The sequence below is a fragment of the Caloenas nicobarica genome, chromosome 17 (assembly GCF_036013445.1).
Source record: "Caloenas nicobarica isolate bCalNic1 chromosome 17, bCalNic1.hap1, whole genome shotgun sequence".
Taxonomy (NCBI): domain Eukaryota; kingdom Metazoa; phylum Chordata; class Aves; order Columbiformes; family Columbidae; genus Caloenas; species Caloenas nicobarica.
In genome coordinates, this window is record NC_088261.1 from 4,160,877 (window position 1) to 4,185,236 (window position 24,360).

At 41.3% G+C, this 24,360-nt stretch overlaps 2 protein-coding genes across 2 annotated transcripts in view; both read right to left on the minus strand.

Moving 5' to 3' along the window:
* Window positions 1-632: 632 nt before the first annotated feature.
* NSRP1 (nuclear speckle splicing regulatory protein 1) lies at window positions 633-15,630 on the minus strand. The gene is made up of 7 exons (XM_065647007.1): window positions 15,477-15,630; window positions 14,033-14,120; window positions 6,144-6,200; window positions 5,666-5,797; window positions 4,534-4,741; window positions 3,853-3,961; window positions 633-2,269 (listed from the first exon to the last, which is right to left on the minus strand). Exons 1-7 carry the CDS (start codon window positions 15,494-15,496, stop codon window positions 1,240-1,242), a joined length of 1,644 nt encoding a protein of 547 aa, XP_065503079.1. The 5' UTR covers window positions 15,497-15,630; the 3' UTR covers window positions 633-1,239.
* An 864-nt stretch (window positions 15,631-16,494) lies between these two features.
* EFCAB5 (EF-hand calcium binding domain 5) overlaps window positions 16,495-24,360 on the minus strand; it is a 37,649-nt gene continuing 29,783 nt past the window's right edge. Inside the window, exons 16-23 of the mRNA XM_065647414.1 lie at window positions 23,325-23,497; window positions 22,352-22,580; window positions 21,490-21,642; window positions 20,397-20,497; window positions 19,396-19,649; window positions 18,621-18,850; window positions 18,321-18,417; window positions 16,495-16,813 (exon numbers count right to left, since the gene is read on the minus strand). Coding sequence (XP_065503486.1) covers window positions 16,647-16,813; window positions 18,321-18,417; window positions 18,621-18,850; window positions 19,396-19,649; window positions 20,397-20,497; window positions 21,490-21,642; window positions 22,352-22,580; window positions 23,325-23,497 — 1,404 coding nt within the window. The 3' untranslated portion in view covers window positions 16,495-16,646. The remainder of the gene's footprint in view (window positions 16,814-18,320; window positions 18,418-18,620; window positions 18,851-19,395; window positions 19,650-20,396; window positions 20,498-21,489; window positions 21,643-22,351; window positions 22,581-23,324; window positions 23,498-24,360) is intronic.

A 24,360-nucleotide genomic window follows, 5' to 3' on the forward strand; every position in this document is an offset into this window, starting at 1 on the left:
CTAGTACAGTTTACTTACACCAACAAGGCCTCTTCTCTTGGACAAAAAGCAGAGGATTTCCTTTAGTGTCTGGAACCTCAGCCCACTGCTAAATACTCTTTCATTCCATGCCAACGGAGGAACCAATGCACACTGCATTTGTTTAGACAGAACAGCAAAAACAAACACACTTGGATTAAGTGCTTAGCTACTCAATTAGCTGACATACAAAACGCATTCCATTTCAAGTCTCTGAAAACTGGCAGGCTTGGCATTTAATTTTACTCACATTTTGTCTCATTAATAAGTCTCCTGAACTAAATATTAGAGAAATACCAATCTCAAAATCTTTTTTTAACATAGCATAAAAGTGACAAATTTACTACAAAACAAAGCGAAAGAAAAAGTGTTGAGAATGTATTAAAAAAAACCTATTACCATTGTCAGATATCCTACTTACCAAGTTATAGCTTGGAGATAACTTCATTATTGATTATGAAGCTTCAAACAGACAGACTGACAAATCGAAAATATTACCTCCAGTAGCATAAACAGATATGACTGTAATACACAAAAAAATATCCATATACCTTATTTCACACAAAAAAATGCAGTAAAATAACACAAGCATTAGAAAAGACCCACACATTAGATCCAGTACATATCTTACACTTTATTTGTTTCTGTATATCAGGTCCCCAAAACCAAAGCCCACACAAATACAAAATTCATGTCAATATGCATTTAACTTACAAAACACCATACTAAAGTACAGAAATCTCCTAGGTTATTATTCAGGCTGTTTTTCTTGCTCTTTTCTTACTTTCATGGGTCTGTTTCTCATTTTTGAGAGCATCACTGGGCAACAATGACTCCTGCCAAGGCCTGAGAACAGCCTTGTTTGAGCAGAGCTCACAGTTTCAGCTGCTGACAGGAGCAGAGGCTGCCGGGGGGGATGTTCTCACCTCACTTTTTACCACTCCGAGGTCTGTCCAAGAATCTTCAACTACCAAGGATTCAGTACTGAAGGGCAGGGTGGACAGGGTCAGCCAAATTTAATATAAACAGATTAAGGGTGTGTGTCAAGTGATCTATTAATCCATTTCAAAAGTCGTTCTTCTAGTATGGCACACACCATTTCTTAGATGAAAGCCAGGAATAAATAGCTAGGATACACTTTTATGTCTGCACAAGAGTCCATGCAGCAACAGCTGTTCCTCTTGGTTGACAGACCAAGTGTTTCTGTTCACCACAGGGACATTAATCTTCCTCCTTCTCAATGTAGGATTTAGTACCGACACGCGCCATTTGCCTCGCCAAATAGCGGTCCCTTGCCGACATGACTGTCTCTTCGTTGCTCCGTTTGGCAAATTTGCTCATGCTCTCAGATGGTTTCTGTGCTTGTTCTTTCTCCCCTTCTCCAGCTTTACGTTTCTGCTCAGACAAAATTTCAGAGCTGGATCTTCTCTTCTCATCCACCTCTCTCTCTTTTCCCTTTCTCTCTTTTTCCAAATCAATCTCTCCATCTTTTTCTAAAGATGTAGGGGTACCTTCCCTCCTCTCTCTGTATTTCTTTTCATCACTACCATATTTGTCTCTCCCCTCCTTCACATGATCTTCCTTTTCTCTGCATTTCTCTCCTCTCTCCTTCTCTCTGTCATTATACCTATCTTTACCATTTCTTATTCTTTCTTTCTCTCGTTCCTTTTCTGAGCCCTTCACTTCTCTGTCCTTTGCCTTCCTCCACTCTCTGCCATGTCCTTCCCTCTCTTTTCTTTCCTTCCCCCTTTGTTGATCATCTTGCTCCTCCCTCCTCCTGTAGTTATCTTTATTAGTGTGATCCCCATATCTATGTCGCTCTTCCTTCTCCCTTGGGTGATCCCTTTCATGGGTCCTACTTCTTTCATAATCTTTTTCCCTGTATTGCTCCTCATTTCCCCTTCTGCTTGGTCTGCTCTCTCCTCTCTTTGCAAGATGATTTGTTTGGGCTTTTGTGCGCAGCTCTTCCTCCACACTGGACGAGCTTGGTGACCTGGAACGTCTCTGGTTCTTGTGACGTTTGGCCTCCTCTTCACTGCTCACAGAGCTCTCTCTCCTTTTCTTCTCTTTCAAATTTACTTTACTATTTTTATGTCTCTTATCATCATCACCACTATCAGTTTCTAAGTCGGTATCAGCATCTGGATTATTCTCTTTCTTAGCAGAGAGCTTCAGTCTTTGCCTTTCGGATGGGCATTTGTTCCTTTGGTTGGATTCATCATGACAACTCTCAGATTTTTCTTCCTTTATCCTACATTTTTTTATGTTAAGAAAGAAAAAACAACATTACACACCCTGTGATTCCATGAAATCTCAGACTTTTCTACAAACTGACTTCTGGTCAGGACTTAAGCAAAAGATGCTGCTGAAAAGTCTAAGAAAACAAATCTATCTGTGGCTTGGGTTCCAGGAATCCAGTGCAAAGAATTCCTATTAAGTATCCATATCTGGTTCATTGGTGCATGCAAGCTGCTGAATTTATCTAGAAAAATGACTATAGTTAAGTATCTGTAGCCTCCATCTAATGTAAAAGACATAGACTTGTATTCTTGTGTAAGCTTTTTGGCAAGCTACACATTTTTTTCCTATGTGTTTATTCCTCTATTCACATCAAATAATTATCCAGAGAAGAAGCAGGCTGTATGGTTTTTGACAGACGCAGGAACATAGTTTCCACTAGTAGTAAATTTTTTTAATCCAGTATTTCTAAAGATCTCACTCCTGTAGCTAGGTAGAAATCAGTATCTTGTAACAGCTCACAGACTCTTAAATACAAAAAGCTGACCAATGGAGGACCGATTTGTGCAGCAGACAGAAAGGTTATGCTCTGGCATTCTGTTCTGACTGATCAGGAAATACACGTTTACTCACACAAGCCACATGTCTCTTCTTTTTAGTCACACAGCTACAGTAACACACTGGTAAATTCTTACGGATCAGCACACCATCTAGTTAGACTGAACTTTTGATGCATGCTTGAAAGCATGCTTAGTCTATGAACAATGGCTAAAAGTTCTGCTGAGAAGTTTGACAATTTATTTAGTAATCATCTAATTAGTTAAAACGACAAGCCAAAGGTGTGTTACTTTAAGGACAAGTGATGCAAATTCTGAGATCTATAGATCAAGCTGTTTTCTCTCTGTATCCTATTGTACCACCATAAGAAAGAATTAAATTATAAGATACACCTGAGCTTATTTGAAAGCTTTGCTGGGAACACCATGTACAGTACCACTTGTTTTCTCCTGAACTAATTTTATATACAACTCATAAAAGGAACGTTTCTTTAATTTGCAAGATTAAGAAACCATCATTTCAAATGATCTCTACATAGTAGAAAACTACAGCATCAACACTCAATTAATTTATTTTTATAAAAATGTAAATGTGGAATAAGTACAAAGCTAGAGGTTCACATTCTTTTCAAGGAATTTGTATCACAACATCATTTCTTATGACTTACCTCTATGCTCATTATTTTACCTTTAGTCTCCCTCATGATTCAAAGTATATAACTTGAAACAGATTGCCAAATATTACGTAAATCACAGTAAATATAGGTTAGAATAATACCAGCCAGCATTGCAAGTATGACTGTCCTCTTGATATTTTTTAAATGGCATCCCGTTCCTGCTTGTTTGTCTTGTACTCTGTATCACTGATGAGCACTAGACATTTTCCAAAGAATTCAGTTAATTTGCTGCATAAAGTAATCAGCTTACCCTACCAGTGTATTAGTACTCTCTGTCTAATTCTTAGTGTTCCAGTGAGTCTGGAATCACAAGCAGCCAGAAGCTGGTTAATATGTGAAAGTCTTCTGGAATCGCATCCTACCTGGCTTCACGGAAGCTGCATTTAGGCATCTCTTCTTCCCCTACCGTCTGGTTTAAAAGATGTCTGTAAAATCCGCTGAGATCTTTCTGTTTGGTCACATCCATGTACGCTACAAGAAAGAAGGTAAGGTTGGATTTACTGTGGCACAAACACTTATCAGACACAACTCACAACTGGTAAAGACACCACCAAGAACGACAGCTCCACCCTGGAGGTTTTCAAGGCCAGAGTGGAAAAGTTCAGAGCAACTTGGTTTGACCTCATAGCAGACCAGGCTTTGAGCAGGAGGCTGGAAAAGAGGTCCCCTCCAACCTGATTTATCTTATGATCCTAGATCCTATTCTTTACACCTATTCCTGAGACACTGTACAGAACGTCTGCAGTAAGGAGTGTAAGCATCACTGTACCCCAGGCTTACGACTCCTGCTTCAACAACCCACACATCCTCAAAAAGTAAAAGCAGCAACCAAATAGTACTGACACAGAAACAGTGGAGCTTCCTCTGTTCCTTTAGTAATGTGTACAAAGGAAAATAAAGTGGGATCTGACTCAGTGTTTCCTATCTGCTCCTTTTTTATTTTAATTATGTCAAGCCTCACAGAAAGAACAGATCACAACATTGTAAATCACATACAAGCCCATACTTCATTTTAAAGATAATTATTTCAGTGTGATCCTTACCCTCGAGAGCTGCCTGTCTTCTTTCTCTTTCCTCCTCCTCAGCCCTTTCTTGCAACTTCTTCTTATAGGCTGAAGTCACAAAAGCCTCTTTGTGAGCAAACTCTTCTCCTTCCATTTCACGCTCTTTCTGAATTTTTCTTTCCATTCTTTTTTCTTGCTCCTTCTTTCTAATCTCGGCTGCTTTGAGGATATGTTGGATGTATCTGGGCTAAAATAGGAGAAAAAAGGTACAATGCTGAGAGATAATTAAGGTGGCTGAGAAAACACAAATTTGGCTTGCTGGAGATGTTGAAGAACGTTTGTAACAGAAGAAAACTGACAGAAGCTGGTCTAACATATTCTCCCACTGTTTGATAGCTAACTGAAATAAACTGCCATTCCCTTTTAGAACACTAACACGGCATGCTTCCCAACAACAAAAGAGGTTGTTGTATTCAATTAAAACATTCAGCCCATCTTTGACTAGGATTATTTTTGCTCTGAGTGAAATTCTATGTTTTTTGGTTTCCCATCCCTCTGTCTTCTGTCTTGGACAAGTCTTGCCTCTCCAGTGCTCTAAGGATGTGGGAAACTTCCTGTTATACTCACATAACCTGACCAGAGCTTTCAAATGAAACAGAGTCAGTGACGATGAAATATCGCTTGTCAGGATAATTCCGCCATGCTTTGAAACAAGCCATTGGGCTGTGGAAATCTGTTCACGTTTCACTAATGAAAGTTAATTACTTTAGTCTTCTGACAGTCCTTCTGTGAGCACACTAGTGAGAGAGGAGGGACAGCTTATGTTCATTGGCTTAATAACCAAAGAGTCTTAATTATTATCCTACGATTCCACTGTAACATTCTCGTCAGAAATACACGGAAAGATTTGCTATAGGTACATCATCAATTGGGTGGGAAACTTGTAGTCTGCCGCCCTGCAGAATACCACTGGATCAGGACTCCGGTGTATCTGATGAACTAACGGTTTTGCCAAAATTCTTGCAAATTACTACCTTATGTAACAGGATTTGAGGACAGTACTTGCAGGCCCCATGAGAAAATGCATTTGGCAAAGCTTAAAAGTTAATCAATCATAGTTATTCCAAACATACAGAGATAAGACAGACAGCATACATTTTCAAGTATCGACCTTTTTGTCATCTTTTCCGGATAACAAGCTGGCATTACTTTCTTTCTTCTTCTGCTGCATTTCATCATAAATACTGTCATATTCGTACACTGTAGCATCTTCCTCCAAAGCTTTCTGAATCTCTAATTTAGTCTAAAACAAAAAAAGATGGGAGGAGAAGGAATAATACCAAAAAAAAAGCATGAATCTTTTACTATTTTCAAACATTTTATTCCTGAATTGTAATTTAAACAGATCTGTAGTATAAACCTATCCATTAGATAGAGGAAATGCTCTGACAATTTCAAGCCAAGTTTTCAAGAAACTCTTGTGCTGCAAAGAGCAATGCACAAAATCATAAAATTATGTTGAATTTTTTAAAGGGTAACTCTAATTCTGAAGTTGCACAATTATGTTTCTGCAATTATTTAACAAAAGAGAAGGGATGCAGTAATTTTTAGATCTGCCACAGGCATGAAGAGTCCCCATGACATCTTACCTGTTTCATTGCTTGTTTTTTCAATGCTTCTTTCTGAAGACTTTCACCAACAGATGGCTACATGAAGGAAATATTGCAGAAATGAAATTAATTACATTGACCCAGCTCATACTAGTTTTCTACCACTCTAATGAACAACTATATAGTGAGTCTCTCACTTCGATATTATTTTTCTGTAAGCAAGAAAAACTAAAAGTTCATTCATAAGCATCCAATGAATCAGCCTTTTCCGTGAGTGAAGCACCACAGTACCTCAACATACCTATGTATACATATATTTTTTTAATTAAAATGGTGATGAGTTTAAGAACAACTATTTCAATGACGTGTACCTCAAAAGCTGCATAGAATTTTATGCCATTTCACAAAACATGTAATCTCTGTCCGAGAAACGCTTAGAGACACAGGACGTCTGTGCAAACTGTTTAGTTGCAACATCTTCTTGCAACCACTGCTGTAAACCTGGTAGAAAAGACACAGCCCCTCACCATGGCCAAGGGTCAGGCTGTTCCTGCAAGAAACTCACACATTGGCAGGTAAACCAGCTGGCAGAGGACAGATAAAGCTGGTACTGAAACAAACTCCTAAGAGAAGGACGCTTGTAATACATCTGCTCACTCACAAACACTACAATTTCAGTTTTTGCCACTAAATAAAAACACCACCACCACCACCACACGTTGAGGAAAACACAGAAAACAACCCCCCCAAACCAAGAGAAACTGGAATTTTACCGTCCTACCAATTTATGTACAAAAAATGTTTTAATGTTCTTGGGAACTACATGTTTGTGAATAAAGAAAGATAAATGTTCTCAACAATTTTTTAAATTACATTTCTAATAGTCTGTGAAATACACAGGTGCTATTCAGAATACACACACTCTTCTTCCAGCATGTAAATGTCATCAGAGATGTAGCAGTCACAAGCAGACATTCTTATGGACAAACATGTAAAATCCCTCTATTCATAGTAAAAAACAAATATCCAAAATTATTTGGCACTTATCTCAAGTTTGATCTGTATCATCAGTTCCATATTTTTAGAAATAAGAATACCGCTGATTTGAACAGCATATGCTTCAAACGTTAATCTTTAACTTCTCTAGATTAATATGCTAGAAAATAGCGATACTAATCTTCCCTAAGAAAAGATATATCCACTCCTGAAAACATGTTCTCTAATCACACTATCATTTAAAAAAGCTTTGCATTTTATTTAGTTTTGCCTTTTAATTAGTGTTGAACTACACTGCATATGTCTTTTCTCAACCAATAGATAATACTGTTTGTTAAACAGATTCACTATGAATGACAGGACTTGTATCTTTGTTTATGTGATTAAATGTCTCTTAATCTTAAAAAGCAGAAATAGGAAGGAAAAGTCCTTTAGCATTTTGGCAGCTTTGCAAGTTTTGCAGCTTTGACTAACACGTGCTCTATATCACATTTTAAAAAGACAAAGGGATTATGAAATCAGCTCTTAATAAAATTTAAAAATGTAAACCAACTAGCAGGGAGCTTGGCAGCAGGGAATAGTATCTTCTGAAATCAAACAAAATTAGCACCATGTAAATTCAAACAGATCCCCTGAACAAGATGGCTGTTGATTTCATTTGATGTTTAAAATAATAACTTGTGATGAGCCCTCTTTATTATGCTGTTAAAATTTTAACAGATGTGTCAACAAGGAAAAAAAAAAACCCAAGTGCTCTTCCATATTTTTCTACATGACAGGCTGTAAACAGTCCAAATATTTTTTCACTGGTTAATTTCAGAAACAGGGAACAAGTCGTGCCATGAGCTGCAGAATTAATGGAGTTTCATTATTTGTGACTTCGTGTCCTCTGTCTCTTTATTTCCCCATCATCTCCTCGGACACCCCGTGTGCTTGAACTGGCAGGTGGGCAACACCGTGTGTGACCAAACCCTGTCCTGTGCTGAGCCGTCACTCAACGGTTTCTCCTCAACACAGAGAGAGATTCAAATTGCAAATTCACAACTGTGTCTGTCCCTTCACCCAGCTGCCGATTTTCATGAAGACTTTGGGACCTCTGCCAGCCAGCGAGGATGGTTCAAATTGTTAGTGAGGTCACAAGCCGTATGGGACTAACGAACAGGCACACACAGTGATCACCGCTGAAGGATTTTTTTCTGCTATTCAAACTATAAATAATAAAAAGACTTGCAAGCATCTGTGTAGCTTAATAAACAAAACCAGAAAGGTAGTATCGCAGGGGAGTACCAAGTAATTCTAAATTCAACAAGAGAAGGTGCCAAGGCAACACTATCAATATTTGCAGAAGTACATATAGTATCACATAACAGTACCCACCTAATTCTAGATACTCAGACCTTTGCTCACTTCCCATAAACATGCTAGGACTTACTTTCGTAAGTAATACTACAATCAGAAAAAAATGAGACATAGAATATTCAAAACGTTCTTTCTTAGCCCACTCCAAGTGAGAGACAGTCAAGTAAAAGTGGGAACTTGAAAGGGTTCATATTCCAACTTTTTCTGGTGCTCTAACTGCTCCCTGCGGACTTCGATAAAATCCACCTCTGCTTTCAATGTTAAACCTCGTGGCTGAAACGCAGTGATAAAGGGAAAATGTGATGTGCACTTTCACGGAAGAAAAACCCTGCACTGATTTTGTTATGCTCATCACTAGAAAGCAGCCTCTCTCCTTCACACAGCTGCAGAAAACCAGGTAAGGATGGAGACCCCACTTGAGGCTTTAGAAAGCTGAGCTTGGGGGGCAACAGCAACACACAGAGAGTCTGCTGTGGTATCCGGGACCACGCTCTACATACAGCAGCCTGCTGATTATTTGGACTAGAACTGGATGTAATCTCTTATTTATTTATGCAGCTGGTTGGCTGGTGGGCTGGGGAAGTGGATAGCAGATTATTTAGTTTAAAACAATCTACGGGAATCTTGGCTTCATTCATTTAGTGTTTAACTATGGCTTTAAAGACCAAAGAGCTAATGTTGAGAAATATTTAAAATACTGTACTTGATTTTTCAGCCATAAATGAGTCAGTATAAATTTCTTAATATAAACAACTACTTTAAATTGGCAGCAGAACACACACCAGCGTTACACAGAAGACCCAGACTTCCTGCTGGCTCTTGGGGAAGAACGTGGTTCTCTGCTCGACATATCAAGGGTCATCACTGAAGGTTTCCTTTATCAGACACTCTCACACCGGTTTTACAGAAAGGTACCCGAACAGTAAGGAATCTCCCCTGCATTATGCCAGAAAGCAAGGGCTCGGTAAAGGACAAAACAGATTCTGCAGTTATATTTACACAATAAGCTTTCTTCTACCAAAATATCTGAAACACTACTTAGAATGTTGTCCTTGTCTGCCTACATGAAATAAACATGTTGATCTACAAAGATGACATAAACACAAAAGTAATATATAAGCCTCATTATTATACATATAATTCTAAAGAAGTCCACCTGCAAATTGTCTAGTGGCAGTAAGTTTAGAGAAAACAAACACCTTCTCTAATGGTTTATGGTTGACAATTTCCTGTTGTGCCATGAGCTCTGATAGATGAGAACTGCCCGTTCTTTTGTATTGTTTTTACTTATCAACTGCCCTATAAACTCAGCAATCTGTCTCATATTTTCTCTTTCCCTGCAGTCAAGCTATTCTTCTGAAGCACACAGCTTATAGTTTAGTATTTTCTAGAAAGAGAAAATGTTTTAACCCTCTCCTGTGCAAATACACAGAACCCATGCAAATCAAGAAATTCTTAGAAATGAGACTCCATAGTCTACCGGCCCTACGAGACCATGAAAGATACCTTGTATACAATGGAAAAGGTTAAAAAAAAAAAAAAAGAAAAAGAAAAAAAAAGAGTAATAAAATAAATTACCCCAATCTACTACCATTTCTCACTGTTCTCTCCCATTTCTTACCCCCTTCAGGTATCTATAAGCTTCTTTAAGGTTCTTAAGTGCTTGAGCTACCTCCTTATTTTTATCCTGCAGGTAAGGACTCCTTGTAAGTTACTTCTTAAAATGCCTTCTTTACATTGCTCCTCCATAGGCAAAGAAGAACATTCAAGCTATTGAGCAATGTTTTTGGTTCATCTCAGCTATGTTCAAAACACGACAGAGTATGTCAACAATTTACATCTTTATACAAAAAAGCTAAAATCAAAGTTCTGAAGCTGAGAATGTCTTGTAAGAAATGTCACAACTACTGTAACAGATGCTCTCAAAGTACGTGTGAGATGCCTGACTTGTTTTTCCCCCCACTGACTGCCAGAAGAAGTACGAGACCAACAAATTCTGACATAATAGCTATTACTAATGGAGTTCCTCACATTACCTGCACGGTCGGCTTCCTAAGGAAACTATTTGTGGTTGCTACCAAAACCCCAGGTTGGTAGTTACTGACAGACAATGCAAGACATCACTCCATCCTTTTTGTGAAACCAAAAGATGCTTCTGCTCTAATATAATCTGTTATGAAAGACCCATGGGGGGGATTTGCCCTTTAACACGGCCCTTTTGAATTCTCTACATACTGCTTTGCAGTAGACATAAAATAAATTACCTTTGTTTAAAATGAAATACATTTTAAAGGGAAATGAAATGCTTCAATGACGTCGGGCAGAATATATGTAGTTTGATTTTAATCTCTCACTACAACCATCTAGTTTTAACTGGATCCGCAGAAAAATATTTGACCAAAGAGCGACAGCAGAATAATTTGGAGATCTATTTGATCAGCAAGTGAAAGAAGAACAGAAAAATCAGCCAGTTTAAAAAATGCAAAGTTTATACTTATACTGAGCTAGCCAGTCCAAGAACACTTTATTGTCAAAGAGTGAGAAACAGGCACTTCCAGAGCAAAATTTATGTCTCTGATTTTAGGTGTCTACTTTAGAATGAGATAATTTGTGCCCCAGAAGCACCTGCATCTCTACTGACTGTACAGGAGCTCAAGGAACTCAGGTGTAGATACCTGCCTGTGTTTCTACAGATCTCGCCCCAAGTTTGTGGCCCTGTGTGGTTCAGTCTCTGAAAGGCTGAGATGTGACTCTGCTCACTTCATTCTCCTCATATCAGATAAGGAATCTCAGACTGTGAGACCTTTGGATTCATGACACTTTGGTATCAAAACATCTTAAAATGAGCTACTTACACTCTCACGTATATGTATCTAGCGGTGAATCGTTAAGGCTTGCCCTCATAGAGACCTATATTATCCAATACAGCCTGGGCACAAATGCTCACTAAATGTACATGAGACTCAAGCCTTCACAGGGAAAATAAAAAAAAAAAAAAATCAGGTCAGGCAACAAATCAATCTCACTTCATACACTACACAAGCCATGGCTACTAGTAGATTAAGAGAAATAACATGAAGAATAAGTCACGTACAGAATGAGCTTTCCTGGGCATTCCCTCCTGGCTTCCAGCAACCCGGAGTTCAGGGACTTCCTGAACTGGAGGATGCACCTGGACCATTGTTTGACGCCAAGAGCATCCCTTAATTTGACTAATCATTTCTGAGTAAATTTTTATTTTTGGCCATGCCACAATATCCTGTGGCAATGAGTTCCACAACTTCATTATACATTGTACGGAGAAAAAGCCCCAACTTCCTTTTGTTCAGATTACACAAGTTACTTTGTAATTCCATAACATACCCTACTGCTCATATTATGGGAAATGGCAAAATCACTTTACTTTCTGTGAATCATTCTTGTTTTTACATACATCCTCTTGAGCTATTCCCCAGCACTTCCATCTCCTCAGTAATCTCTTTTCTAAGAGCCCCTTTAGTCTATTTAGTCTTATTTTGCATGAAAACTGTTGCATAAACTCCGGTCATCATCAATACTCATCACTTTGCCAATCTTTTTATTTTCAGTCACACTGTATCATTTGCTAAATTGCAAAGGATCCATAAGAAAAAACAACAGGATATAGTTTTCTGCTTGTTTTCAGTTTCTTCCTGTGTGCCTGCTTAAACATTCCACTTTTCTTTTAGATGGTCACTGAAAAAAATCTACCAAATAAAGCTGATACACTCACAGCACTATCCACACCAACTCCATGATCTCTCTCCTGAATTTAGCACCTGCTGTGGTCTATGTACAGTTATTTTTTCAGCTACACTTTACATCCTGTAGCAACAAATCAGTTTTGAAAGGCTGGTAAGGTACAGGAACGTATGCTAGGTAATTCTGATAAAATCAGGAAACATAAGTTTTATCTGCTGTACTGCAGTGAGATTTTCAACTAAATTCCAAAGATAAAACAGAACATGGAATAGTGCACTGGGAATACTGACAAGCTGGCTCTGAAAATGCGACGCAAGCATAAAGGAATAATATTTTTCGCAAAAATGGTTATATCACAAAAAAACACTAAGCCAGAATGGAAACTTACTTCTAACAGATCACAGTTTGTTGCCGTAACATCTACTCTCTACAATAGGCTTTCCTACGGGTAACAACCTTCCCTCCAGTTTTTAAAGACAGCAACAACTGCTCATTATGAAGGCAAATAATTCAGAACTATATTGGGTAGAAGTAACTGCGATCACCTGTTCTACTTTTTCCCAGTCAACATTGTATTTCAAGAGAATTTCCATCCCAGATGTTCTGTTTCTTATGAACCCACAGATCATCTTCATCAGTAACTAACATCCATGAATGTACTTAGCCATGGAAAAGCAAAAACAACAACAAAACCCAACTTTCAAATTCCTTCAGCAAAGGCACAGGCAAAATCTTAATGAAAAATGCAGAGTAACATTAAAAAAAGGGGGGGGGGGGCGGGGCGGGGGCAGAAGTTTGGTATCTAATATATAATCACAGACAAAGTCAGGTGTGCAGATTTCCCAGCACAAACTTTATTAGAGTTCAGTTAAAAATACATAATCTCCAGACATTTGAGATGTAGTTCTGACTGATAAGGTAGCAGACAGGAAATGAAACCCCTCCCAAAAGCTGCTCCTTATCTTGAAAAGCTCTGAAATTATTATTGAACTAATAAAGTAATTTTGCTTTTTTAAAAAAATGATCTTCTTCGATAAAGGCAGTTATGAGATTATTACTTTTTGCTGCGTATGTACCATACTGATGAGCATGACAACTTTTAAGAGTTACTCTGGTAGTGCATCTGTCAGCCTTTCCGAAAGGGAGGATATCTGGTCTGTTGAGCTAGAAGTTAGCATGCAGTATCACACATTATTGTTATTAGAATTATTAGCATTTGTTATTTTGCTTTAATGTTTAGGTATTAAAAGAAAATAAGAAGAGAAAAACCACAAGATAGCCCCATACTCAGGAATGTTGACAGTCCTCCTGCGTAATGTTTAATGACAAGAGATTCATTCAAGCTCATTCTTGGGATCTGGAAAATGTGGGGTGAGTCCCTTGATGTAGAGAAAGACACCAATTCCCAAACTGACAGTGAACGTGCTCCTGCCCTTGAGGACAGCGGATGCGCTGTCATCTCCGTTAGCTGTATTTAAAGGAAAGCCTCTCTGTAGAGCTACGAGCTCAAGTGGAGGGACAGCCCTCCTGAGAGCGCTGAGGAAAGAGATGGGACTGAAGACGTGTTCCTGTCCTCCGTGTTTCCTGTAAGTACCATAAGCTTCTTTAGGAGCTAGATGCTGTTAACTCTTGCAACCAAGCTGCCACACGTGATCAACTTAGCAAGAGTTGACAGAAAGTAACTAACAATCAAGTCATCACATCCATATAACCTGCCCTAAAAAACCCCACATCATATTTCACATCCAAATCCAAAACAACACACACATCCAAGGTGATGTAGGCATTAAGGATTATAAACAAATAATTTGCAGAATATGAGGCAAACTTCAGAAGAAAATTGTTGAACTGACCTCTTCATCAGAGTCATCTGCAAACACCGAGAGCTTCTTCGAAGCAAGATTTTTCTGTGGCAATTTTTTGGGCATAATGAGCCCATATCTACGGAAAAAATTAAAAGTTACCTTTAACATTTCTTACAACAAAACATATACCATGCTCCAAAACAAAAATCTACCATTCATAATTTTAGAAATAAAATATCAGTGTCAACATAACGTATGAAGTACAGATCTGAGCACCATTTCCTGCAGTGCACTCAGCTTTGCCACACACTTGCCAGCTTCCCCCAGAGCCACCCCTGTCTTTTTCCGTGCAAAGTTTCTGGATCCCATGATCCTCCTAAATTGGGCCACAAATCCCTCTTGTCCAGAGTTCTCTAAGTGATTTTTTTTTTCCTCCCTTGGAGAAATAAGGGATTACTACAGTTTAACCTCCAGAGATTTAGTCTCAGTTTACACTAGACACTGTTCTGTAAATATGTTTGCTGGGCCAATAAGAAGTTCACCTGTTTTGCACGGCAATGTCAACCACCAATCCACAAATACAGGTATAACAAAAGATTTAAAGTCAGTTTATGTCATGCAGAGACTGATTAACTACACATGCAGAACTCCCCTGCTGACACAGCCAATGTCTGTGCTCAGAAACAGTCCCTATGTTTTGGGAAACTATCTCCAAATCAGGAATTTCCCCCCCACCTGCCTTTCCCTGAGTAAACAGCTCGTCCCAGCCTTTAACATTGAGCTGGAGAACCCCGTGATGCCGTGGGTCCTACATCATCATGATGACGAACTACTTGCTTCCGTGTGTTCTGAACCCGTCCCAACAGCTGCCCCTGACCCGCCGCAGGGACCCGTGAACTGACCCGCGGGGAGCCGGGAATCGAACCGCCGGCCAGCCGGGAACCGACCCGGGGGGAGCCAGGAACCGACCCGGGGGGGAGCCGGGAACCGAACCGCCGCCCGGCCGGGAACCGACCCGGGGGGAGCCGGGAACCGACCCGGGGGGGAGCCGGGAACCGAACCGCCGTCCGAACGGGCCCCGTCAGGCCGCTGCTCGGAGAGGCGGGAGGCGGCAGCTGCACCGCGGGGTTGTGTGGGAATCCTGAGGAGATTCTGCTTCCTAAGAGTGAAAACTCCTCCCCGCAACACCGCAGCAGCGACCGGTGCCTTCCCACTGTTTGGGGGTTTGTTTTTAATAAACACAGTTTTAAATTCAGGCCAGCACAGCGAGGCTACACGGGAGACATACGCGAGCTCCCCTCCTGCGGCCCGGGCGGCTGGTTCTGTCAGAGCTCGGCCCGACCCAGGGCCGCGTGTCCGCCCGCCCTCAACGGCGGCCCCAAGCGCCCCCCAGCCGCCGCCCCGCCGAGCTGGGCCCGGTCGGACCCTCCGCCCCGAGGAGCCCGGCGGCGGCGCGGCGGGAGCCCCCAGCCCCGGCTCCACCGTCACTCACTGCTTGCCCAGCGCCGCCATCTTGTCCCGGCCGCTGCCGCCGCCAGGTAGAGCCGCCTGCCGTTCCGCGGCCGCAGATTCCTCGCGGCCGCGCCGCCTCTTCCCTCGCCCCCGAGACTCCCGCCGCACCGCGCGGTGGTCCCGCTCCAGAGGGGAAGCAGAGAGCCGGCCGAGAGCACCGGAGGCGGGGATGAGTTTTTTAACGGCTCCTTGGCGAGTGGCGAAAGTGCCGATACGGAAGGGCTGTTGCGGGCGGGCCGCGTCGCTCTGAGAGGAGCCCGACCGGGCCGAGCTGGAGGCGCCGGCAGCTCCTCAGGCCCCAGCGGCGGGAAAGGCCCCGGGAAAGGGCCCCGGGCCGCCCGCCCCGCGGCAGCCGGTGGCCGCTGCTCCCCCCGGTGGCCGCTGCTCCCCCCGGTGGCCGCTGCTCCCCTCGGTGGCCGCTGCTCCCCCCGGTGGCCGCTGCTCCCCTCGGTGGCCGCTGTTCCGCCCGGGCCGGGAGGCTGAGAAGCCACCGAGCCCCCGGCAGTCATCAGCTACCTGGAGACGTCGCTTGTTGCCGACTAAAGAAAGAGGAGTTTAATTTCCCAAAAGTTTATTAAAAAAGTGATTCTGCCAAAAGAAACGTTATTGGAAAGATGAAATCTTGCTGCCGATGGTGCAGTTGGCTGTAATCTCAAGCTTCATCCCAATAAGAAAGCTTTTTTTTTTTTTTTTCTGTAATAAAAAGTGTAGGGCTTCTCTGCAACATGTTCAAAAGAACTTTACAAAATGCTGATTAACAACCTTCACTTAAAATTATACCTAAATGGTAATTTAAGGAAAGTGAATCCTGAAAAATGTTGCTGTATCATTTATGAGTATTGTAGCTTGGTAGTCACAGACTTGGCCCTGTCTCTCTCTTTTTCCCATCAGAATTAATTAAAAAAACCCCAAACACAAACCAAAACAACAAAACGGTTTAATCAAGCTTTTAAAATGCAGTAGCTATACCAGCAAAATTGTTTCCTTTAATGTTTGTATTGCTTTTTCTTAATAACTCCTAACAGACTTGCTACCATCTTAATAACAAATGCTTTCTGGCTATGCATAAAAAAAATTAAAAAGCAACAGTCAATTGAACGAAAGGTGTAAAATACCAGAATCACTAGGGTTAGATGAGGAATGACGATATTTAATCAGAGGCACAGGAGAACTGGGTGCGCAAAGGGGCTGAAGATGGAGGGGTTTTGCTGCGCAGGCTCCTCGCGATCTCTGCCAGCGACAGGCAGGTGTGGAGCCAGTGGTGCAGGTACTCAGCTGGGACCCAGCCGTGCTGCCACACCGCTGCTCTGGGGACACCTGGAACACACGAGAGAGGTAATTCCAAAAGCCACGTTAAAACCGTCACTGGTGTTACCACGAGACTGAACGGAAAAGATCATCCCAGCAGCAGAGCTGTCCCCAGATGCAGTAATTCCAGCCTGGAAAATGGTGATGCTCTGAAAAGCACACAGCGCTGCTGTGACAGTGAATGGGCAAGCACAGGACTGCTGCTCTTTTATTAGAATTTATTTTGTATTGTGGTAGGTCCCCTGATCTATCAAGTGCTCTGCTATATTTTAATGCTACACATTTCATAATTAAAAATGTAAAGAGAAAAGTGTGTTCTTTCCAAGCTCAGATTTTATTTAAGAGTAATTATCCTTCAAAGCTCTTTTACTAAATGCCATTAAAGGTCATCACAGAATCACACCATTAAACGTTGCTGTGTTGGTAGAGTGTAGGTTGTTTTGTGCTCTGCTTTGTATTACAGCACACATACATGGAACATATGGGCATTATCCAACAGACACCATGTATGAACACTGATGTTCATTTTAAAGGAATTTCTGTAACTGAATTACATTTCACACCACTGATCTGATGCTACTCTCTCAAAATAAGTTCCATCCTGGGAAACCAACCTTTTGGAGCATACCAGCTGTTTTATTTTAGTTATATCTACATCCCTAACTGGAGGAAGACTAGATGCTCTAGGCCTGCTTCATTCTCTCCAGTCAATTATTTTAATATATACGGGGAGAACATATGAAAAGGAGCTATGACTGCATTAAGTGTTTACTGTTCATCAGTAGGCAGAGTACTGTTGATAAATATCCCCAGCTAAATTAACCACTCTTCTCCACATTTGATTTTTAACAGGCCTCTCGGGCTGGCATTAGATCATCAAGGGAGAGATCTCAACAAGAACAACAGTCATTTCTCTTGCAGAGATATTGCAAATAATAATAGCCTCTTGAGTGCTCTGGTGCCAAAAAAAGCTCATAATAATTAAAGGCAAGAAAGACAGACTGAAACGCAGCTCCTGTATAAGGCCAGTGAGTATATTATAATAAGTACCTGGCAGATGGTGTTTACAAAGAGAACTCGCACTGTGCTCCACAATCGTCTTGGTGTTTGGAGCTGGGTCAGTCCTGAGAGCAGGGCACGGAGTTCTGAGGTAGATTTACTTGCCAAAAGAACCATCATTCTTAATATGTCTTTACATATTACTTGCCAAAAGAACCATCATTCTTAATGTGTTTATCTGGAGGTTGACAATGAGATCGCTTGTTCTGGTACGTTTCAAAGCTGATCTGCTCCCCTTTCCTTAAGGCAATGAACTTTGATTCTAAATTTAACAGGTTGAATTTATTGTCCAAAAAAAGACTGCAGATATTTAGGACCCCTTATCTGTTGTTTATTGTGAAATCAAAGTTAATTTCTGAAGTAAGGACCTTAAAAGCACTCAGCTGAAGGTTCCCACTGACACTGTCTCATTGCTGAGCCATAGCTGGTAATCTCACAATTAGTTTATAATATTTACCAGTGATGCAGTCCAGCAGCAGCTCTGCTTGAACTTGCACAGATGCAGCAGTTGGATCAAAACAATAAATCTCCTGAATCAAATTGTTATCAAGATTCTGCAATGCAGAGAACAAAAAGAGTCAGGTGGCAGTGAAGAACTTAAGAGAGGGTTACAGAATTAAAGATGGCTAAGTCAAGCATATAGGAAATCTGTAAGGCAATGAATTATTTCACTGCCAATTCACCCTTGGAAAATTCAGCTATATCTTCTTGGGGGAGAAAGAACAGAAAACAGAGTCTTAACATTTTGAGATCTCACCAGAATACACTGACTCCAGTTCTCAGTCTTCTCTGAGCCCTTCCAGTCTGGATGGAAGAGCAACAGCACAGCCTTAACTATGGTATGTACCAGGGCTGGTGGTTCTGCACAGCTCTTTATTTCAGCAAAGCTCTCAGCATTGAGTTTCCGGACACACTCGCGCAGGTCCTGCAGCATGAACCGGTGGAACAGAATCTCTCCATGTCTCAACTTTGCCACATGTTCTGCCTCTGGAATCAAAAGCAAACCTTTCAAGAAGTTTCTCAGAAGCATCTGCTACTCAAGACTTATGTTACTGACCGAAAGGCTCTGTCCTCTTTATGATTAACTCTTTGTCTCCTTGACTGATTGGTTTGTATACAGCCTATGAAAATTTTAAAAATGGGTATGTGCTTGAGAAGGAGACAAAACTTGCCTCAGGGGCAAGCAGAGGTCCATGAAGGGTTCAGGCATGCAGGTAATTCTGGAACTGTGACATTCAAATTCTTTTGATCTTAGTCAGAGCGGTTCTGAGGAGGACACCCTTGATCCCTGAAGGCAACAAAGCACCTTGCTTCACACCTTTGATTTCTGTGCGACTTGGGCACAAAATATCCTGTGAACTAGAGCCAAAATCTAAACGTTCTGTTTAACTTAGGAGTAGTTTATGTGTATCAAATGTTTGTATTAATATTTGTCTTTCCATATTTGTAGAAATGATACTTTAGATATGGTTTTACTGAGATTCCTAATTTCACACCTAAAAAACCCTATCTTGGCTCTGTATGCACAATACCCAGTACATAGGTTGGTTCTGTTTCCTCTGCAGATATCTTCAGTATCTCAGAGCAGGCAGCTTGGGCCATCTTTAGCATTTTCTGCAGGTCTTTGTGTTCATGAGGTGGTAATTTCTGGTGTTGTCCGACGCTGATATCAAATATCCCAAGAGCTTGTCCTGATAGGTCACGGAGAGGTACTGCAATGTGGTGTTCTCCACAGACACGAGTGCGAATGACCTCTGAACTGTCTATGCATTTAAATAGGTAATCTCTGAAATGAGAGGAAAGAGAGGAAAATATACTACAGTTTCCCATTCTGGTTTCTTTTGGTGATTTATTTAGCATCTTTTAGTCAGATGCCATTCATATCTTATTGTTAAAACAAAGGTATTACATTACTAAATCATTGTTTATTTCCTTAAACTGAAATATGCACAGCTTTAAGTATCATTCAAGCCATATACATATACATATACATATACATATACAAAAAGGAGAAAATAGTATGTGGAACACAATAGTGCACAGCCAAGGCAATTGCTGAAAACCATAAGAATTTAACAAACTTTGCTTTAAAACAGTTTCCTGTTCAAAACCACGCTGACATTTGTTCTACAGAGTTTTATAAAAAGTATGAACATCTACTGGAACAGCAAATGGCTGTTGAACCAACTTTGACAACAGGGTGATATCCTTAAAAGACAAGGCTGTGAGGATCTTGGCAGTGGAAGGAAACAGTTGAAGGAAATGAAACTAATATGGCCAGGAAAAAGGGCAGATTATTCTAACCAGCAAAATGCTTCAGTGTAAGCTCTAATTCTTCAAACCTTTCACAACAGATGTAGAGCTGGCTCGGCAGCTCAGCTGGTAAGCATTAAGTTGGAAGGTAAGTTTTTGCAGGCCTAAACTCAAAGAGAAAATAGTTCTCACCCCTTCATAATTCAGCATCCCATGCGAACACACCAGAAGCCTTGATAGAGAACTACAGCCAGGCACTCTTGCAGGTGCTGGAGCCTACCTTAGGAGGTTTTCTTTTCTGAGGAGAACAGGAGAGCTATGAATTTCTTTTTGTCCTGTATTATCTGTGGTAATCATCTTGCACAGAGCATAGTCCCGTGTCTGCCAGAGAGAAACAGGAGGTTTAGCTGCATGCAAAGAGGGAACAGCCATTTTGAAGCTTGGAGAGGGAGGAAATTGTTTATTTCTTAAAGGAAACTTGTATGTACATTTAAGTGCAATGGGCTGTTTAAAGACATCTCCCAACAATGCTTGGTTTTATTCCCGGAGTGTTTTGCTCAAGATGCATGAAAAACGTGCCTTGGACCTCCCTCAGCCAGGCTATTTAATCCATCCCCAGGCTCCACACCGAGGAACACTCACAGGCCAAGAAGAGGTTTCCCTTCTTTTCCACATCCCCTTGCAGTCCTCTTTCTCAAGTCACGTTTGTGCCAGTGTGCCTCGACACGTGAAAAGCGCAGAGGGGAGCAAATGACCTGGCTATCAGGCAGCCAGCGAGGGGACAGTGTGGAGCCGGGAATGACAACAGAAAACTGCCAACATAAACCATGCTTATCAGAGGAAGCAGCTGAATTATGGCTACAGCAGATGTCATACAGACTTTGTGATGACATGGGATCAGTCCTAAATATTGCATACACTTTTCATCTTCTTTACTCGCTTGTGTGTGAAGTGACAAGCTTCCTGGGGCCCAAGTGCCTGCTGCACAACTGGAACCTCATCTGTGTGGAGGGGGCTGCCTTCACAAGCCAGCTAATTGGGAGCAGCCACTTCCTGAGTTGCATTTACATCTTGGCTGCTGACATTAGTTCAGAGTAAGGAGCTAATACATTAGCTAGGACATTCTTTTACCCATAAAATAGAATAATTTTGACACACACAAAACGAAAAGGATGAACAGTGGCCTCCTTTACAGAGGGAACCTTCCCTCTCTATGTAGCCCTTTTGTTGCACAGAAGAATTTCAGGCAGGCTTTAGTTTTTATGATAAAACCAGTGGGAAACCACAGGCAGCTAGAAATGGCAGGTCCTCACTGAAGGAGCCTTGTCAGCCCCCGACCATTACAGGCCTTTTCACTGCAGGAATCTGCGTACCTTGTCCTTGCCAGGCTCCACCAGGTACACAGTAACCGTGCGGATGCTGGGTGCCCTGAGATACAACCAGTCCAGAGCAGTAACTGCCATTCGTAGAACTTTTTCCAGTGTGAAGATATGGTGGTAGGCTTTGCTGAATGCATGAGCAACTCCCTGTGAAAACAGAATCCTCTAAATGAGCCAGACAGTTCCATATGATGTGGGGAAAAGCTGGGGAAACGTTCATGCAGCAAAATGAGGCAAAATGATTGTAACAAGTTATTTAAATAGAACTTGTAAAGCTGAAAAGTGACTGTGAATTGTCCTTTATGAAATCAGGCTGTAAGGTGTACCTGGGTCACAGCCAAGTTCTAAACTAGACAAAACTGGTTTTCAGTCGAGATAGCCAAACCGACTGATAATGTTGGCTTGCTGCGCTCCCTGCTGCCCAGACGATGCATCCACAGTGAGGCTGATCTTAATAAGCATTCCAAAGAAATCCCCACTGCTGTTACTTATAATTAGTCCACCATGTAAAAAGTAAGGTTTCATGCCACTTTATGGGAACAAACACAAATATGAGGGTCAGAGCTCCAGGAAATAAAAGCTACTATCTTTGAGTTTTGCACAAAAGTGCAATTAACTTACTAGTCAGGAGATGCATAAATAAATTATTGATGAAGTAATACCTCACAATCAATTACAGATAAGTTGCTAATCAGTAAGATATTGATAAGGTGTTCTGCTTGCACCACTTTCGCCATATACAGTAAAAAGGGGCCCACAATTCTTTTCTTAGTTGTACATCTTACATTTACTCAGAATGAAAATGTAAAATTCAGGTGGTGCCTACACAGTTTTTTTGAAGAGCGGTCTAACAAACCTGATAGAAACTGATCTCATGGGTCAGAAAGATGTTTTTTTCACACTGGTCCCGAAGGGTGTCAACTCCTAGAATGCCAAAGACTCTCCAGCGAGCATCGTGCAATGGCAGTACCAGGAATGAACCTTTTCGCTCCTCCACTGGGCGGTCATAGTTCCAAAAGTGGATACTTCCGTGGAGCTGAACTGTTGGAACATGGATTGGCTTTCCCCCTTCAACAGCTTCAAAACTGAACAATAAACTTGTGAGGAGGTTTGTTAAGAGCAGCAGAAAACCTCTAGCAAAGCCATAAATACTGCAGCTTTGATCTCTCCCAGCTTTTTGGCATCAGAGAATGAAGGTGTTAGCTCCTTACTCCAACCACACCCAGAAATACCACATGTACCACTTGCATCCCAAAGACAGTGGTAATAAATAAGGCACTTTTCATCCTTAGGACATTTTTAAAACATCAGCTAATGAATGTAATGAAAGGGAATACAGAAGTGAACAGCAGTTACGTTTTGCAGGTTAGAAGAAGCAATATTTAAAGAAAGAGGCAACCATGTCTAGCTTTTGGAAATGAGAAGTAAAGAGGCATGAAAGCTGTTTATAGTGTAAACACTAGGGAAGGAAAGGCATTGTTCTCAAAAAATATCCTATGGATGTAGACTGGTGTAAGGGAATTAATTTTTAAAGAAGAAAACATAGGCTCAATAGAATAGACTTTTGCTAAAGGATGAGATTTATTAGACTGTGAGCTAAGCTCCCTAAGGAAAGGAGTGAAATCCCAAGCAGAGCAGTTCTAAATAGACCATGCAAAGTATAAGGGCAAGTGTACAATAATGAATCATTCCACAATGGTCCCTGAGGGGATTTCTTCTCCCGAGTACTCTCTCAACCTCTGTTTCCAGTGCACCCCAAACACTACCTGGTACCCCTACATTCCAAATATTGTTGAGAAAAAGGAACGGGTTTTTTGAGCTTTTCTTACCTTACTCCTTTCATGTCCCTGTAAAGTATCTGGTTTAAAACATATGGAGCATCATCTGTGGTACATGCCACATAGTGCAGGAGAGCCTGTCCCCGCTCTGGTGAGAGCCGGTTCTCTTCTAAAAGGGCAATATATGCACTGATCTTCTTGTTATCCCCATGGGCTTCTGCATCCTAGCAACCAAATGTTTCCCATTACATTATGTACATTAGCCACTGGCCATTGCACTTATTTCATGTACTTAGCACTTGTCTCATTTTTTGCTGAGATGCAGTTCTGGGTCACTGATTTTGTATGTCATGCACCAACTGCATGACATATGTGTCTGTGCTGTGATTGCATCTGACCAGTATGCTCTGTTACAAGCAAAAACACTTTGTATTTTGATTGGCAAGGAAAACGGGATTTCTTTTTTCCTGCTGTTAATGGGAAGCAGTTAATATAAAAATAATCCCTAATTATAACCTGGGCCTAAGCAAAACTCCTATGGATTTCTTCTCCAATAGGAGATTCCTGTGGAACAATCAGACCTAGAGTTGCAATTACAAATCTATACAATATTGTCAGAACACTTCAGCTACCATGAGAGAAGTTTGCTTTCAGAGGGCTTTAACGGTGAGGACAAAAACCTAAAGTTGCAGCTGCAAGTTAAAAATGAAACTATCCCCACTACAGATTAACCATCCTCATCCCAAATTGAGTCTGCTGTGTTTCATTTCAGACGCTCCAAAACTAGAACTATGGATTTCCAGATTTGATCTGAGTCAGCCCTTCAAAAAGTGAGACATAAGTATCCATGAAATGCGTTCTGCATTGGCAGAGCAGGGACGAGAATCTGTGGGTTGCAGATCTGACCTGTGATTCTGTCTGTGCATAACCCTTGGCTCTCCTGAACAGCAGCTAAGTGCAGAAAAGCGCAAGGAAACCCACCCCAGAGCAGCTTCCCATGCTACCCACAAGTTCCACCCAGATGCATCAGGGTTTGAAATCAGTGTCACAATCGCAACACAAATGATTCTTGTGCTCCCCAGGATGT

Bases quoted from the DNA above. Each gene is read 5' to 3' on its own strand.
- NSRP1 (XM_065647007.1), bottom strand. From the start codon at position 15,496: ATGGCGGCGCTGGGCAAGCA. The intron at 4,742-5,665 runs GTCGATACTTGA...CTCCTATTTTAG, and splicing joins CCGGAAAAGATGACAAAAAG to CCCAGATACATCCAACATAT. The intron at 2,270-3,852 runs GTAGGATGCGAT...AAAAAAATGTAG, and splicing joins TGCAGCTTCCGTGAAGCCAG to GATAAAGGAAGAAAAATCTG.